Source organism: Fistularia commersonii, chromosome 22 (assembly GCF_037954325.1).
Source record: "Fistularia commersonii isolate RoL2024-O1a breed Wild chromosome 22, RoL_Fcom_v1.0, whole genome shotgun sequence".
Taxonomy (NCBI): Eukaryota; Metazoa; Chordata; class Actinopteri; order Syngnathiformes; family Fistulariidae; genus Fistularia; species Fistularia commersonii.
The window spans coordinates 438,823-452,500 of record NC_141305.1 but is presented as its reverse complement, the minus strand read 5'-3'; the positions used below and the strand labels follow the sequence as shown (position 1 = coordinate 452,500).

The following is a 13,678-nucleotide window of genomic DNA, read 5'->3' as shown; positions in this document are numbered from 1 at the left end:
CTAATTTTTGCTTTGTTTACAACAAGGACAACGATACTCCTCCTTCTAATATCTTCTTCGTTCAACTTATGTCTTGTGAAGGTGAGAAAATGACATCTGTGAATGCTGTCAGACCTCCAGGTGCAGGTGAGTGCTCAGATCTTATGATGTCTGGGTTACTCTCCTTGAAGATGTTCCTCACCTCATCCATCCTAGAGGTTCTGCAGGTCTAACAGACTCACTGAATGATTTATTACCATTTTATTCTCATCTTCCCCTTCCATCCTATGAATCAGTTATCAATCTGCCAATCCTTTCAAAGCATCTCAGTTTTCAAACCTTCACACTGATGAACATATCAATATTCACCATCTGTCCCGCCATGTGTGTGTGTGTGTGTGTGTGTGTGTGTGTGTGTGAGTCTTTGTGTCTTCTCCACCTTGTCATTGAAGATGACAGCAGCGACAATGTAAGTAACCGTCTTCCTCAGCATAGCCGGCTTGCTCAGCTCCAGACCCACGTCGCAGCCGATGACCTCTGACCCCTGGCCGTCCAGCAGCAGCTCCACCTGCTCCTCCGCCCGCCGCCGGCCTTCCGCCTCCGCCGGCCCCTCCGCCCCCGCCGGCCCCTCCACGGCAGTGTGGCGCCGGCCCTCGCCGGAGGACGCTGCCGCTGCAGGTAAACATGGCGGGCTGGAACTTAGTTGGTGCATTAGTTAGTGTTCTGGAATCACATGGGATGGTCTGAAGCTTTATGTTCAACAAACTCACGAACCACCAAAAACACTTTATCCACCACGTTATGCAGCCTGTGGTTACGGTGCAACTTACAACATCGCTATGTGGTTTGCAGCAGGAGTCTGTTTGGCTGAGTAGTTTGGACCTTTTAATAAGCCATTTAAGAAAAAAGTGATGTATTTAGTGTTCAGCCAATCACGAATAACGGTGTGATAAATAATCACACCGTCAATAAACCTACAATCAAGTTATTCTCCGTCGTTTCGTGAGAAACCCTGCTCTGTTTGTCAGGGGTTTTCCAGTTTAACTCAGTTTTAATGTCTTTAATATCACTTTAAAACATGCATCTGTTTTCAGTCATTTAAATTCCCCTCTTTGTTGATCGAGGTTTACGCCTGCAGGGAGGACCAGCTAAGCTAGCGGCGGCTAACAGCGTACGGAAGCTAATGCTAACAAGAGCAGCTCATAAATGTATTTTATTTCTATTTAATGGGCCAGTAACTCTGGCTCCACCGCCGGGGCGGGGTCCGGTCCCGGTGTACGGACCTGTTTGGGGCCGCGGGGTCCCGCCGGGGCCGCTCGGGTCGGACATCTGACGCCTCGGAGCCGAGCGGAAGTACGGATGGTTTCCGGTTCGGGATTTTCAAAATAAAGATTGCGGCGAACAGCGACGTCTTTACAGCGGATAAACCCACAAAATACGCGAATAAACATCGAGACAACAACCCGAATACATAGGTGAACAGCTCAATCCGCATGTGTTCACCATTTTCACTCCTCGTTGTACACGTTGCTTCGATTATTATTTCACTTCCTGTGTCTACCGGAAGTCACGTGTTTGTAGTCCTCCGGCTGCAGGCTGGTGTTGTAATCCGCAGCAGAGGTCGCAGAAGCTGCGCTGCTGCCCGTCGCTGCTAGCCGGGAGCCCACCGCCTTCCCCGGGTGCCTCCGAGCCGCCCGAACCGGGAGCTTCCTGATCCACGCGTGGTCTTTGAACGCACCGTCACTCTGACCCGAGACGAGGTGGGGATCACTTTCACCTTTGCTTCGATTCGATGACATGCAAACTGTGTGTGTGTGTGTGTTAGGCTTTCAGTGTAAGGTAAGATTGAACTCAGATGTTTGTCTGAAAGTCAGTTTACCAGCGGTCACACATTCATTGATAATGAATGAATGAATGAATGAATGAAAGAAGATGAAGACAAACGCCTCAGTAGAACCACAGCATGGAGGAAACCTGCAGGAAGCACACACACTGCACTTTGGAGGTTCCGTTCACCTCCATGATGTGTGTTCTGACTGCTTCTGCTGTGTGCAGAAGCAACAAGACTAGCATCATCTCTCTCAACCTTCAAGAAACAGGTAAAAACTGTTCTCTTTCAGGACTTTTTACTGCGCTGATGCCCCAGATCAGGTTGGGCAGCAAGTTAGGCTATGCAGTGGGTGTGTGTGTGTAAGTTTGTGTATGTCTTTGTCAAAAAAAAAACCAACTCACTAACCCAAGCTTACTGTTCTGTATATTTCCTGTGCATTGTGTATTTGCAAGTGTATTTGCAGTCCCTATGTCCTCTATTGTAAGTCGCCTTGGATAAAAGCATCTGCCAAATGTAATGTGTGTGTGTGTGTGTGTGTGTGTGATTCTCTCCTCAGGCTCCTCAGGTCAGCTGCCCTCAGCGAGGGTTGCTCAGACACCGTGCCAACAGGAAGCGGTGTGTGCACCAGGCCGTGGCGTCGGCCATGTCGAGGCACAGCAAGCTGCAGAAGCAGGTCCTGGCTCTGTACCGGGACTTCCTGCGGGCCGGACGCGACAAGCCGGGTTTCATCCCGCGGATCCGGGACGAGTTCCGCGAACACGCCGCCATCAAGAAGACGGACGTGATGCACATCGAGTATCTGTACCGGCGGGGTCAGAGGCAGCTGGATCAGCTGAGGGACGCCAACACCAAGCAGCTGGGCTCCTTCTCCAAACCCCGTGACGCCCCTGACCCCTGACCCCTGACCCCTGACCCCTGACCCTCAGAGACAGACTGACCCCGTCTGTCACTCTGTGCCTCCAGGAAGCAGAAGCCAGTGTCAGCGGAGCAGAAGGACTGAGTGGTCCAAGGTCACCCAGTCCGACCTAGACTTTTGTTAACCGACTGAGGTTCTTCTCTGTGTTTCCTGGACACGTCATACTTCTCTGCTGCTTCTCTTGAGATGTGTATCTCCAGACCTCCTTCACCGTCACTCTTCTGGATTTCCATCTCTGGACGCACGGACGGCAGGTTTGGACAGCGTGGGGTCCAGAGGACGGACCTGCTGCCTCCGCGGGTTCTGACCCTGTGGTGGACTCTGAGTTCTCACCGAGATCTGGTTCAGGAGGTTCATCGAAGACTAAATTGTCCGTGGGTGTGAATGAGAGAGTCGGGCCTGTGATTGACAGCCGTCCCTGTGAGAACTCAACTGTATTAAATGAATGAAGCTGTAACCTGACTCGTGTTTCCGCATGAAGCTTTGTCTCCACAGCCCTGCGGACAGAAATGGTCTTCAGTGCACGGCCTTCATTGTTGCCTCCTGAGATCTTTGTTCCTACATGAACACCGAGCAGACGCGTCAGCGTTACATCGACCCAGCAAACAAGAAAATAAAGTCAGGACGCTCCTCGGCTGTTGGACGCGCTCAGAGGACTACCTGGTCAGCACCTGGCGGTGAGCAGGTGATACAGTCTGGATCCTTCTGGTCTTCAAATGTGAACCTCACCCTCACACCTGAACAGCAGCAGAGCCTCCTGCCACACAGGAACCCTCCAACGTCCATCAGATAGCACGTGGGCTCCGGCTGCTGCCGTCACATCTTCAAGCAAAGTTTCCACTAATAAAGCACCAACTGTCACACGGAGCTTCTAAGACCCAAATTTGACATGAAGTCATTTACACTTTGTTAGAAAGGATGCAAATTATGCAAAATGTTATCAGATTTCACAGCAACACTTGGACAGTCTGTGATGGTACGAATGAATTGTGGAAGTATTTGCGTGCACAGTCCCAGCGCGGATCGAACCATGAGGTTCTTCTGAGTAACATCTGGAGGAGAAGCGACGGTCAGGAACAGCCGCCGTTCCTGCCGCGGCCGCCAGGGGGCGACAGAGAGCAGCGAAGCCGCACCACCGAAGAAGTCGGAGGAAGTAAACACGGAAGAGGAACCCTTCCTCTGCTCTCGGTGGACGGAGGCTCGGGTGGTAGCTTCGGACTCTCGGATCTTCACAAACGCCACGGCTTTGCTGCTTCCGACCGCTGTTTCTCGGGGTTCCCGGCCCACTTGCCCTTTCTTCGCCATGTCCGGTTCAGGGGCGGGGATGAGCAACGAGAAGCTGCTCCGGGAGGTCAGCCTCACTGCTAACCGGAAACGGCGCCGCGGGCACTTCCGGTGGACCCGCTATCAATCTATTGAGGTCGGCGGAACCGCGAGCCGCACCGGAAGACCGTTTAGCGTCCCAGAGCTAACAGTAGCGCGCCGACGTCAAAACACGCCGGTCTCGATTGGCAGTCCGCAGGAGAAAACCGGCCAAAGCTGAAAACCTGCCGTCGCGTTGACGTTTGACGTCACATCCGTGTTGATGGCCTGCTGTTCCGTCCTCCGTCCCGCAGGTGGCGCTGCTGCAGTGGCTGAGCTCCCAGAGCGACGAGCACCGGCGGCTCCTGGCGGCGCTGACCGGCGTTCAGGTGGCCGGAGAGCTTCTGGAGCGTCTGAGCGGCCAGAGGCGGCTGGACGCCTGCAAGGTATCTGTCCTGCCTGCGGGGCCTGCGGGGCCTGCGGGGCCTGCGGGGCCTGCGGGGCCTGCGGGGCCTGCAACCGCTGAGACTTCTATGAAAGTCCAAATTTGCATGTGTGCGACCCCTGCGGTAAATGACGGTTGTTCTGATGAAGGTCAGGTTCTGTCCTGCTCATTCAGTGTGTGTGTGTGCTTCATCAGAGGGAGTGCATCCTGAGCATCGCTGAGTTTGTGCGTCAGAACCCGAAGGCCTCCCAGACCGTCCTCAACGCCGAGGTGGAGAAGCAGGTCCTGCTCTTTGCAGCCCGGGTCAAAGCCCTCGACACCGCACCCCTTTTCTAATTCACCATGCACCCTCTGGGAACATCATATAGCTCCCATTAGAAAGTAGCATGTCATCATGTGTTGCCAATACTATATAATTTGTCAATGATGTTGTGCCTTTTTATCTTATCTTGTTTTACAATTAAAGGAGTCATTGATGGTGAACGTCGATCGATGAATATATGAAACAAATGTAAAAGAAAACTGAAAGGAATCACAACGTATTTGGAATTTACTGGTTTATGATGTTATATCATAAAACATGTATTTTTGCCCTTCAGTAGCTAATAAAGGAGGATTTAAGAAGGATGTTGCGTTATGTGCTCCTTGAATGATCCCCTATCCTGAGTAGGAGATCACTCCTCTAGCAGTTGCGTTCACACCAGCAATTGAATTTGTGTCTGTCTGACATTTCAAGCAGATTCTCCTTTCTTTCCCTCCCATCCATCCATCACACCTGGAAGGGGTTCACCTGGGGTTTGAAAGGCTGAAAGTCAGTCCTCCCATTACTTCTGGCACCAATTGAATCTTTTTCTCCTTGAGGCTTTTCCCTTCAGGGCTCGAATCATCCTTCTCCATCTAACCCTATTCTCTGGATCCTCCTCTCTCACACCAACTACCTTCATATCCTCTCTCATGACGTCCATAAATCTTCTCTTTGGTCTTCCTCCAGACCTCCAATTCCAGCATCCGTCTACCAATATATTCACTCTTCCTCGTCTGTAAATGACCCGACCATCTTAGTCTGGCTTCTCTGACCTTCTTGCCAAAACATCTAACATGTGCTGTTCCTCTGATGGACTGCCTTTGTCCTCTTCATCTTCCTTGTCACCAGAGTCATCCTACAAACCAGCATCCTATGCTGTCTGGCTACACTCTCACCTACAACTACTTTGCAGTCACTGATCTCTTTCAGGTTACCTCGTCTATACAAGATGTAGTCTACCTGCGTGCTCCTACCTCCGCTCTTATAAGTTACTGTCTTTTATGGGATATAGTGTTCACTACAGCCATTTCCATCCTTCTCGCAAAATCTACCACCATCTGTCCCTCTGCATTCCTATCCTGGATACCAAATCTGCCCATCACTTCTTCATCCCCTCTATTGCCTTCACCAACATGCCCATTGAAGTCTGCACCAATGACCACTCTCTCATTTCTGGGAATATTCTGCATCACTTCATCTAACTCATTCCAGAACTTCTCCTTCTCTTCAGATTCACCTCCCACCTGCGGGGCATAGCCACTAACAACATTGAGCATCACACCTTCAATTTCCAGTTCCAGACTCATAAGTCTATCTGACATACTTTTCAGCTCTAGGACGTTCCTAACAAACTCCTCCTTCAAGATAACTCCTACTCCATTTCTCTTCTTGTCAGTACCATAATAGTACAACTTAAAGCTGCTCCTAAGCTTCCAGCCTTACTACCTTTCCACCTGGTCTCCTGGACACACAGTGTATTCACCTTCCTTCTCTGCATCATGTCGACCAACTCTACCTTTTCCTGTCATAGTCCCAATATTCAAAGTCCCTCCTCTCAGTCCCAGACTCTTTCCTTTCCTCTTCTTTCTCTGCTTCCAAACACACCTTCCTCCTCTCCTTCTTTGACCTCCAGTAGCCCCAGTTTCCATTGGTTCCCTGTAGGTCATAAGTACCAATGGCGGTCGTTGTTAACCCGGGCCTCGACCGATCCCTTTTGATCTGGTTATTATGTTAAATTCACATGTTTGTTTTGGAAAAAGGTTTACGCCGTATGCCCTTCCAGAAACAACCCTCTGCATGTATCTGGGCCTGGGACCGGCTCAGGGAGACACTGGCCCGTGACCCCCCAAAGCTGCATTTCTGGCACCAATTGAATACACATTCAAAACTTGCCAGGCAACCGCTAGGCAGACCTAAGATCCAGGTCATATTTATAAAGATTGTAAAAGTATTTTATTATTTTTATGATTATTCGAAAACGGAAACGGGAGGGCGAACTCGCCGTCCAATGAGAAGTTGGAGATTCCGACCGTTTGCTCTCTTGTTTTCCTTTGCTAGAAGTCCCGCCCCCTGCTTTCATAAGGGTTCCTGATTGGTCGGCACGATCACGTCCTTAAGTCCTCTTCTCTGATTGGCGAGGGGAATTTGGCGGGGGGGATGAACCTTCTGTTCGGATACAAGCACCTAGCTCACCTAGCTCACCGGAGCTAGCCCGGCGCTGAGTCCAGCTGTTCTCCCGGGCACCGGAGGGACGTGCCTTCCGTCGCCGAGATGGACGGCGGTCACGTTAACAGCGAGGTGGCGGAACTTGGCGAGAGGCTGAACCGGTAGGTGAAGGCTGGAGTCCCCGGGGGCGGAGGCTGACCTGAGGCTAACAGCTACCATCCTGTCACCGGGACACGTAAACGCCGGTGCCGGTAAACCGTCACACCGCGGCCTGCCGTCCCCAGGGTCCGGTGATGTCTGTTAAACCGACTGTTTTAACCGTTAAATCTTTAATAGACATTTTAAGTCCCTCAGAGAGTCGGAGCCCCTCTTTTTTACGAGGTGTCCGGTACGCTACCGGCTCTCTGACGTCACAGTGGAATCAACGCGCTCTTGGATTTTTTTTTTTTTTTTTTCCCCTCCAACTTTATTGAATTAAAAAAACATGAACAAACAAACGTGTCAGAATCTAAGCTCACATCAGTGACATCTAAAGATTTGTCATGGCTAATGTTTTGTTTCACTCGGGTTTTACGGTCTATTGGAGAAGAGGAGGAAGTTGACTCCTGCACAATGATAGCTTTGGCGATTTGGTCTGTATTGTTTTTCTGTCGTGCATTCATCCAATCTCATCTGTTTTGGGGGTGCTGGAGGATTCAGGGGGTAAATTTGAATGTTCTTAGTGCCCTCAAGTTGATGTCCATGTCTCCTGGGGTACAGTAGTTGTGGAAGCAAAGCACATTAGCGTTAACAATAGCCGTGGTGGTGTTTGTAAAATTAAGGCTATTGGAGGGGATAAGACTACCTTAGCAGGCTCCTGTAATTCTTGTTCTGTCTTTGGTGGCTCATGAATATCAATCCAGATTAAGTTCCTTCTCAGGACTGACTCTCCCGAGCGATGTTAGCACACAGTTGGCAGTGCCGAGTCCGAGTCCATGTAACGGCCCCATCCCACCGCGACCGTTTAACGTGATGTGCTGGACTGAACACACCTTTGGCCTCAGCTGGGGGACGATGTGAGGCCAGGAAAACACTTTCTTCTAAGAAGAAAGACTCAGGCCTCCGGGTGTTGTCAGGCTTTGTCATAGCGACTTTGATGTTTTCAGTGGTGTGGTATACACGGCCATCATTTGCCGCCGCACAGGGAAATATTTGAAAGTGGACACTCAACCTGAGTGGTCAATACCATGAATGTCGTTGATGTTCGGGGAACAAAATGTCTTCACAGAACTTGAATCTCTGAAGTTGTTTCTGACTTGACATTGTCCCGACAGGTCCTGTTCCATGGACACAGAAGAAGACCAGGAGACCTACCACAGGTAACACCGACCCACCGTCTACCTGGGTTTACCTCTTACCTCATAATCTCCGAGAACCAGGGGTGCAGACGTAACAACCACGTCAGCCCCGTGGTTGTTTATTCTTCTTTAGCTCCAAAAAATACTCTGGACTTCTCGAATCCATGAAAAAACACAGGAAAACCCACTACCATAACTTTCACCTTCCTGTTCGTCAGAAGTACCTTTTTCTCACCCAGCCAGGCGGGATGTGGACGGAGAATCCGGTCCTTCTCTGGTCAGAAATCTCTCTCTCTCTATGATTACCCCCCTGGTGTTCCCAGCTCGCTCCAGGAGGAGCAGCTCCAGGTCCACACAGCTGTAGCCCCTGAGCGTGGCCAGCAGGGCCAGACCCTGTCCTGTGTGAGCCAGGAATCCAGCTCCTCTTTGAGGGGCGTCTGCACCAGACACAGCCAGAACCCTCTGATCCGCCTTGGTCTTTACACTTGAATCCTGCCAGAGAACAACAACTAGAAATTCAAGAGACACTTATCAGAAGCAAAGAAGGAACATTTTCTGCCAAACCCCTGTTTTTAGCCCGATTCGAAGGGATCCATCTGTCTGAGAGGAGGCCAGGAGGTCCAGGATGTCACCTGCACCCCAGGGTCCTCTGGGAGAACTCCACAGGTGGGTATCCATGGGTCACTGATGTTCTCTCTCGTCCTTTCTGCCAGGCTGATCCAGGAGGGAAAGGATGTTGCCAGGCAGGGGAACTTGTCCAGAGCTCTTGAACTCTTCGAGGAGGCCCATGGCATCCGCCCCAGCCAGAAACTGGAAAACAGAATCGAGAAGATCCGGGAACTCATCGAGCAGACCAACTCCGACGATGATGACGAGGAGTTTGTGGACGTCTGCGGCAGCGGCCTGAAGGTTTTTAAAGAGCTGCACGACAAACTGTACGACTACCAGCGGGAGGGCGTGGCCTTCCTGTACGGCCTGTTCAGGGACGGCCGGAGGGGGGGCATCCTGGCCGACGACATGGGCCTCGGGAAGACCATCCAGGTGATCTCCTTCCTCTCCGGGATGTACGACAGCGAGCTCGCGCAGCACACCTTGCTGGTCATGCCCACGTCCCTCATCACCAACTGGACCAAAGAGTTCGCCAGGTGGACGCCCGGCATGAGGGTGAAAGAGTTTCACGGGACCAGCAAAGGAGAGCGGACCCGCAACTTGGAGAAGGTCCAGAGGCGTGGCGGCGTCGTCATCACCACGTACACCATGCTCATCAACAACTGGCAGCAGCTGTCCGCCTACCGAGGCGGAGAGTTCACCTGGGACTACGTGATCCTGGACGAGGCTCACAAGATCAAGACCGCCACCACCAAAACGGCCAAGAGCGCGTACGCCATCCCGTCGAAGAACCGGGTGCTGCTCACCGGCACCCCGGTGCAGAACAACCTCCGGGAGATGTGGGCTCTCTTTGACTTCGCTTGCCAAGGGAGTCTCCTCGGCTCCGTCAAGACCTTCAAGACCGAGTACGAGAACCCCATCACCCGCGCCCGGGAGAGGGACGCCACGCCCGGGGAAAAGGTCCTCGGCTCCAGGATGTCAGAGATCCTCATGGCCATCATCAAACCCTACTTCCTCCGCAGGACAAAGTTGGAAGTGCAGACGAGTGAGAAGACCACGGAACACCGGAGCAAGGAGGAACGTCCAGACAGGCAGAGCGGAGACCTGGCCGACCACCAAGAGGTACCCGGAGCGCCGAAGCCCACCCTGACCAGGAAGAACGACCTCGTCGTCTGGACGTACCTGAGTTCGGTCCAGGAGGACATTTACCGCAAGTTCATCTCCCTGGACCACATCAAAGAGCTGCTCATGACCACCAGGTCTCCTCTGGCCGAGCTCACCGTCCTGAAGAAGCTCTGCGACCATCCCAGGCTCCTCTCCGCCCGGGCCGTCGCCAGCCTGGGTCTGGAGGACAACCGGGCCGAGGACGAAGACGCGGAGGCGAACTCTCACAGCATCGCCGGCGTCCCCGACGACACCTTGATCTCCGAGTCGGGCAAACTGACGTTCCTGCTGGCGCTGCTGGAGAGGCTGCGCCAGGAGGGCCATCGCACGCTTGTCTTCGCCCACTACAGGATGGTCCTCGACGTCCTGGAGCGCATCCTGGGGAACCGGGGCTTCCGGGTCCTCAGGCTGGACGGGACCATCCTGCAATTGGCCGAGAGGGAACGGCGGATCTCTCTCTTCCAGACGGACCAGCGCTACTCGGTCTTCCTCCTCACCACGCAGGTGGGCGGCGTGGGCATCACGCTGACCGCCGCCAACAGAGTGGTCATCTACGATCCCAGCTGGAACCCGGCCACGGACGCCCAGGCGGTGGACCGGGCCTACCGCATCGGGCAGACGGACAACGTGATCATCTACCGGCTGATCACCTGCGGGACGGTGGAGGAGAAGATCTACAGACGGCAGGTTTTCAAAGACTCCCTGATCAGACAGAACACCGGGGATAAAAAGAACCCCTTTAGATACTTCAGCAAGCAGGAGCTGAAGGAGCTCTTCAGCCTGGAGGACACCAGGTCGTCCTCCACGCAGCTGCAGCTCCAGGCCCTGCACTCCAGGCACAGGTGCACCGACGCTCAGCTGGACGAGCACCTCGCTCACCTCCACTCCATGGACATGTTTGGGATTTCCGACCACGACCTCATGTTCTCGCTGGATGGGGACCGAGACGAGGTCCTGGAGCGCCAGGAGGAGCAGCATTACATCGAAGGGCGGGTCCAGAAGGCCCAGGAGCTGATGAAGGCCGAATCGGAGTTGCAGATGCAGCTGACGGCCGCCATGGCGTCCGGCACCGAGCCGTCGTGGGTCCGACATCCCCCGGCCGACCACCAAAAGAGGTCACACGAGAAGAAGCGGAGGAAGCCGAGCTCTAGTCCTGCACCTGCTCGGCGGGACTCCGGCACCTCTCCGGTCGTCGTGGAGCTGGACCGCTCAACTTCTAGCAGCCACGGCAACCACGAGAACCTCAGTAACGGCCTCATTGACCTCACAGCTGGAGGGAGTGACGCCGAAGACAGAGCCCTCGAGGAAGTCGATCACAAGTCCCCGAGAAGACCGACGGTCAAGCGGGAGAGGAGCCATGTGGAGCCAGAACATTCTCCTCAGGAGGTGTCCGATGATTCTTTGGTGATGTTGGAGGACAATCCCGCTCCGGAGGACGATGCCGCTCAAGAGGATGATGCCACTCCAGGAAATCATGGTCCAGGTGTCTCACGTCAGGAACCGATGGACGAGTTTCCAGCCAGTGAATCTTCCGCAGCCGGCGATCATCCGTCGTACATCGGCGAAGATGAACATCAGACCGAAGCCCGGGATGGAACTCCCCTCTGGAACCAGAGAGTCTCTGGCCTCCAGCCGTCAAACATCAGCTTCAGAGGGGACAGTCCTTCAAGAGGCACCCTGGGGTTGGAGTCCTGTGAAGGCAACTTCAACCTCCAGCTGGAGGACAGCGACGCGGTTGAAGATCAGGCGGAGCCCGAGGAGCAGCGGCTGCTGTCCCAGCTGCAGGCGGACGGGAGTTTCGACGTGAACCGGTCGCTTTCAGAGTGGCAACACAAAGCGGCCCCGGACAGGAGCCGCATCTCCTCGACCGATGGAGAGGAGTCCATCGTGGCCACCGGGAGGAAACGAGCCGCCGTCATTTACGACAGTGACGAGGAAGAGGGGGATGAAGAGGAGGAGATGTTGACCGAGAGCCAGATCGATGGCTCCTTCCAGGCCCTCGGGGCCTCCACCCCTAAGTCCTCCAGAAGGAGCGTGGGAGGAAACACCTCGGTGGCCTCCCGCCGCTCCCTCCTCCAGTCCATCATGGAAGACCTGGACCACCAGGACCAGGACTCCGCCGATCAGGAAACGGGTGACGATGAGGCCGAAGAGGACAACAGCATCGGAGACTCTCATGGTGAGCTTCAGCTAGAGGAAACCACAGGAGAGACCTTACACAGTGAGGAGGAGGTGGAGGAGGAGGAAGAAGAAGAAGAAGAGGAAGAAGAAAAAGAAAAAGAAGAACAAGTGGAGGAGGAAGAAGAAGGAAAAGACGAACAGGTGGAGGAGGAGGAAGAAGAAGAAGAAGAAGAGGAGGAGGACTTTGAATCTGCTGATGACAGGAGCACCAACATGGAGGAGTCGACTAGCGAGGTGGAGCTGGGGTCCACGGAGAAGATGGATCAGTGGACGGTGGACGCAGGAGTGACCAGGAGGAAGGAGGAGGACACTTATGACCTCCTGGTCCTGAAAGGCAGAGAGAACTACAACAAAGGGAGACTGGAGGAGGCGCTGGAGATGTTCCTCTCTGCCATCGACCTCCGGCCCGGTGACCCCGAGGTCCAGCTGATGACCATCCAGCTCTACCGGCAGCTCAGCCACAGGAAGTGACCTTCACCGCTCCTTTATTTGCAATTGATCATTTCCTGCTCGTCGATCGTTTGGGGACGATTTCTGTCATACTTCTATTAAACATTGGTTTTCATTCAGAAAAACAGCTTTCATTTCATTGTTTTAAAAATGGTTTTTTTCTCAGAACAAAAAACTAGAGAAGTTTCTGAACACAAGAAAAGATTTACATTTAAGGAATGGTGACGTAACAAGCCCGAGCTGTGGGGAGGAAATATGAGCAGATTATTGATCAAGCAGATTGGTGTGGAGTAAATATAATAACAATAACAAGACAGATAATCTTTATTGATTCCCATCGGGGGCATTTCTTTGTCATGGCAGCATAACAATTATGTCACCATAAAGGATATAAATATAAATAGCAAGACAAAAAAAGATCATCCATGAATAATTAGACAACATCAGGGATGACATGGGCAACATCATTCATCATGTCCTAAAGTTGTTTTGAATTAAAAGTGAAAAAATAATCGACTTCATCGATCCCAGTCACTTTGATGGACGGAAAACAACTGACTGTCTTCACTTGTGTTTCGAAGCTGCGTTTTACCGGAGCAACTGAGGACAGTGAACGCGTCACCGTCTCATTAGGTTTCAGCCAATCAGCGGCCGACATTCCATCACGCTCGGTCACGTGACCCGACGAGAGTTTCCGGCCCGCGGATCCAATTACATGAGGCGGGGGTCGCGTGGGCAGCGGAATGTGGGTCCGTGCCGCGGCCGCTGATTGGCCCGGCGGCTGGCGCCGGTCACGTGACTAATACTTTCAGAGTAAAAGGCCGATGACGCGTTCACTGACCGACTGGGAGACTCTCAGTCACTGACTGGATGGACGCGACAATATGGGTACAATTCTGTGCTAAAGTCACATTTAACCCTCCATTATTAGAGTTCCTGGAGTTACATAACGCACTGGGCCGATCATTTGTATTCCTGACCGAAAACATCATGA

The 13,678-nt window shown here is 52.9% G+C and overlaps 4 protein-coding genes across 4 annotated transcripts in view; 3 read left to right on the top strand and 1 right to left on the bottom strand.

Moving 5' to 3' along the window:
* Positions 1-1,358, bottom strand: part of nudt18 (nudix (nucleoside diphosphate linked moiety X)-type motif 18) — a 3,161-nt gene extending 1,803 nt beyond the window's left edge. Inside the window, exons 1-2 of the mRNA XM_086169362.1 lie at positions 1,263-1,358; positions 419-651 (exon numbers count right to left, since the gene is read on the bottom strand). Coding sequence (XP_086025488.1) covers positions 419-651; positions 1,263-1,308 — 279 coding nt within the window. The 5' untranslated portion in view covers positions 1,309-1,358. The remainder of the gene's footprint in view (positions 1-418; positions 652-1,262) is intronic.
* Positions 1,359-2,453: 1,095 nt separating this feature from the next.
* Positions 2,454-3,188, top strand: sdhaf1 (succinate dehydrogenase complex assembly factor 1). The gene has a single exon (XM_086169366.1). It carries the CDS (start codon positions 2,454-2,456, stop codon positions 2,706-2,708), a length of 255 nt encoding a protein of 84 aa, XP_086025492.1. The 3' UTR covers positions 2,709-3,188.
* Positions 3,189-3,322: 134 nt separating this feature from the next.
* Positions 3,323-5,100, top strand: LOC147221182 (uncharacterized). The gene is made up of 3 exons (XM_086169363.1): positions 3,323-4,077; positions 4,343-4,474; positions 4,669-5,100. Exons 1-3 carry the CDS (start codon positions 4,030-4,032, stop codon positions 4,807-4,809), a joined length of 321 nt encoding a protein of 106 aa, XP_086025489.1. The 5' UTR covers positions 3,323-4,029; the 3' UTR covers positions 4,810-5,100.
* Positions 5,101-6,908: 1,808 nt separating this feature from the next.
* On the top strand, positions 6,909-12,809 carry ercc6l (excision repair cross-complementation group 6-like). The gene is made up of 3 exons (XM_086169473.1): positions 6,909-7,104; positions 8,257-8,301; positions 8,994-12,809. Exons 1-3 carry the CDS (start codon positions 7,049-7,051, stop codon positions 12,703-12,705), a joined length of 3,813 nt encoding a protein of 1,270 aa, XP_086025599.1. The 5' UTR covers positions 6,909-7,048; the 3' UTR covers positions 12,706-12,809.
* The last annotated feature ends 869 nt before the right edge of the window (positions 12,810-13,678 follow it).

Coding starts and splice junctions, on each gene's coding strand:
- LOC147221182 (XM_086169363.1), top strand. CDS start 4,030: ATGTCCGGTTCAGGGGCGGGGATGAGCAACGAGAAGCTGCTCCGGGAG. Junction 4,078..4,342: donor ACGAGAAGCTGCTCCGGGAG/GTCAGCCTCACT, acceptor TCCGTCCCGCAG/GTGGCGCTGCTGCAGTGGCT. Junction 4,475..4,668: donor GGCGGCTGGACGCCTGCAAG/GTATCTGTCCTG, acceptor GTGCTTCATCAG/AGGGAGTGCATCCTGAGCAT.
- ercc6l (XM_086169473.1), top strand. CDS start 7,049: ATGGACGGCGGTCACGTTAACAGCGAGGTGGCGGAACTTGGCGAGAGG. Junction 7,105..8,256: donor CTTGGCGAGAGGCTGAACCG/GTAGGTGAAGGC, acceptor TTGTCCCGACAG/GTCCTGTTCCATGGACACAG. Junction 8,302..8,993: donor GACCAGGAGACCTACCACAG/GTAACACCGACC, acceptor CCTTTCTGCCAG/GCTGATCCAGGAGGGAAAGG.
- sdhaf1 (XM_086169366.1), top strand. CDS start 2,454: ATGTCGAGGCACAGCAAGCTGCAGAAGCAGGTCCTGGCTCTGTACCGG.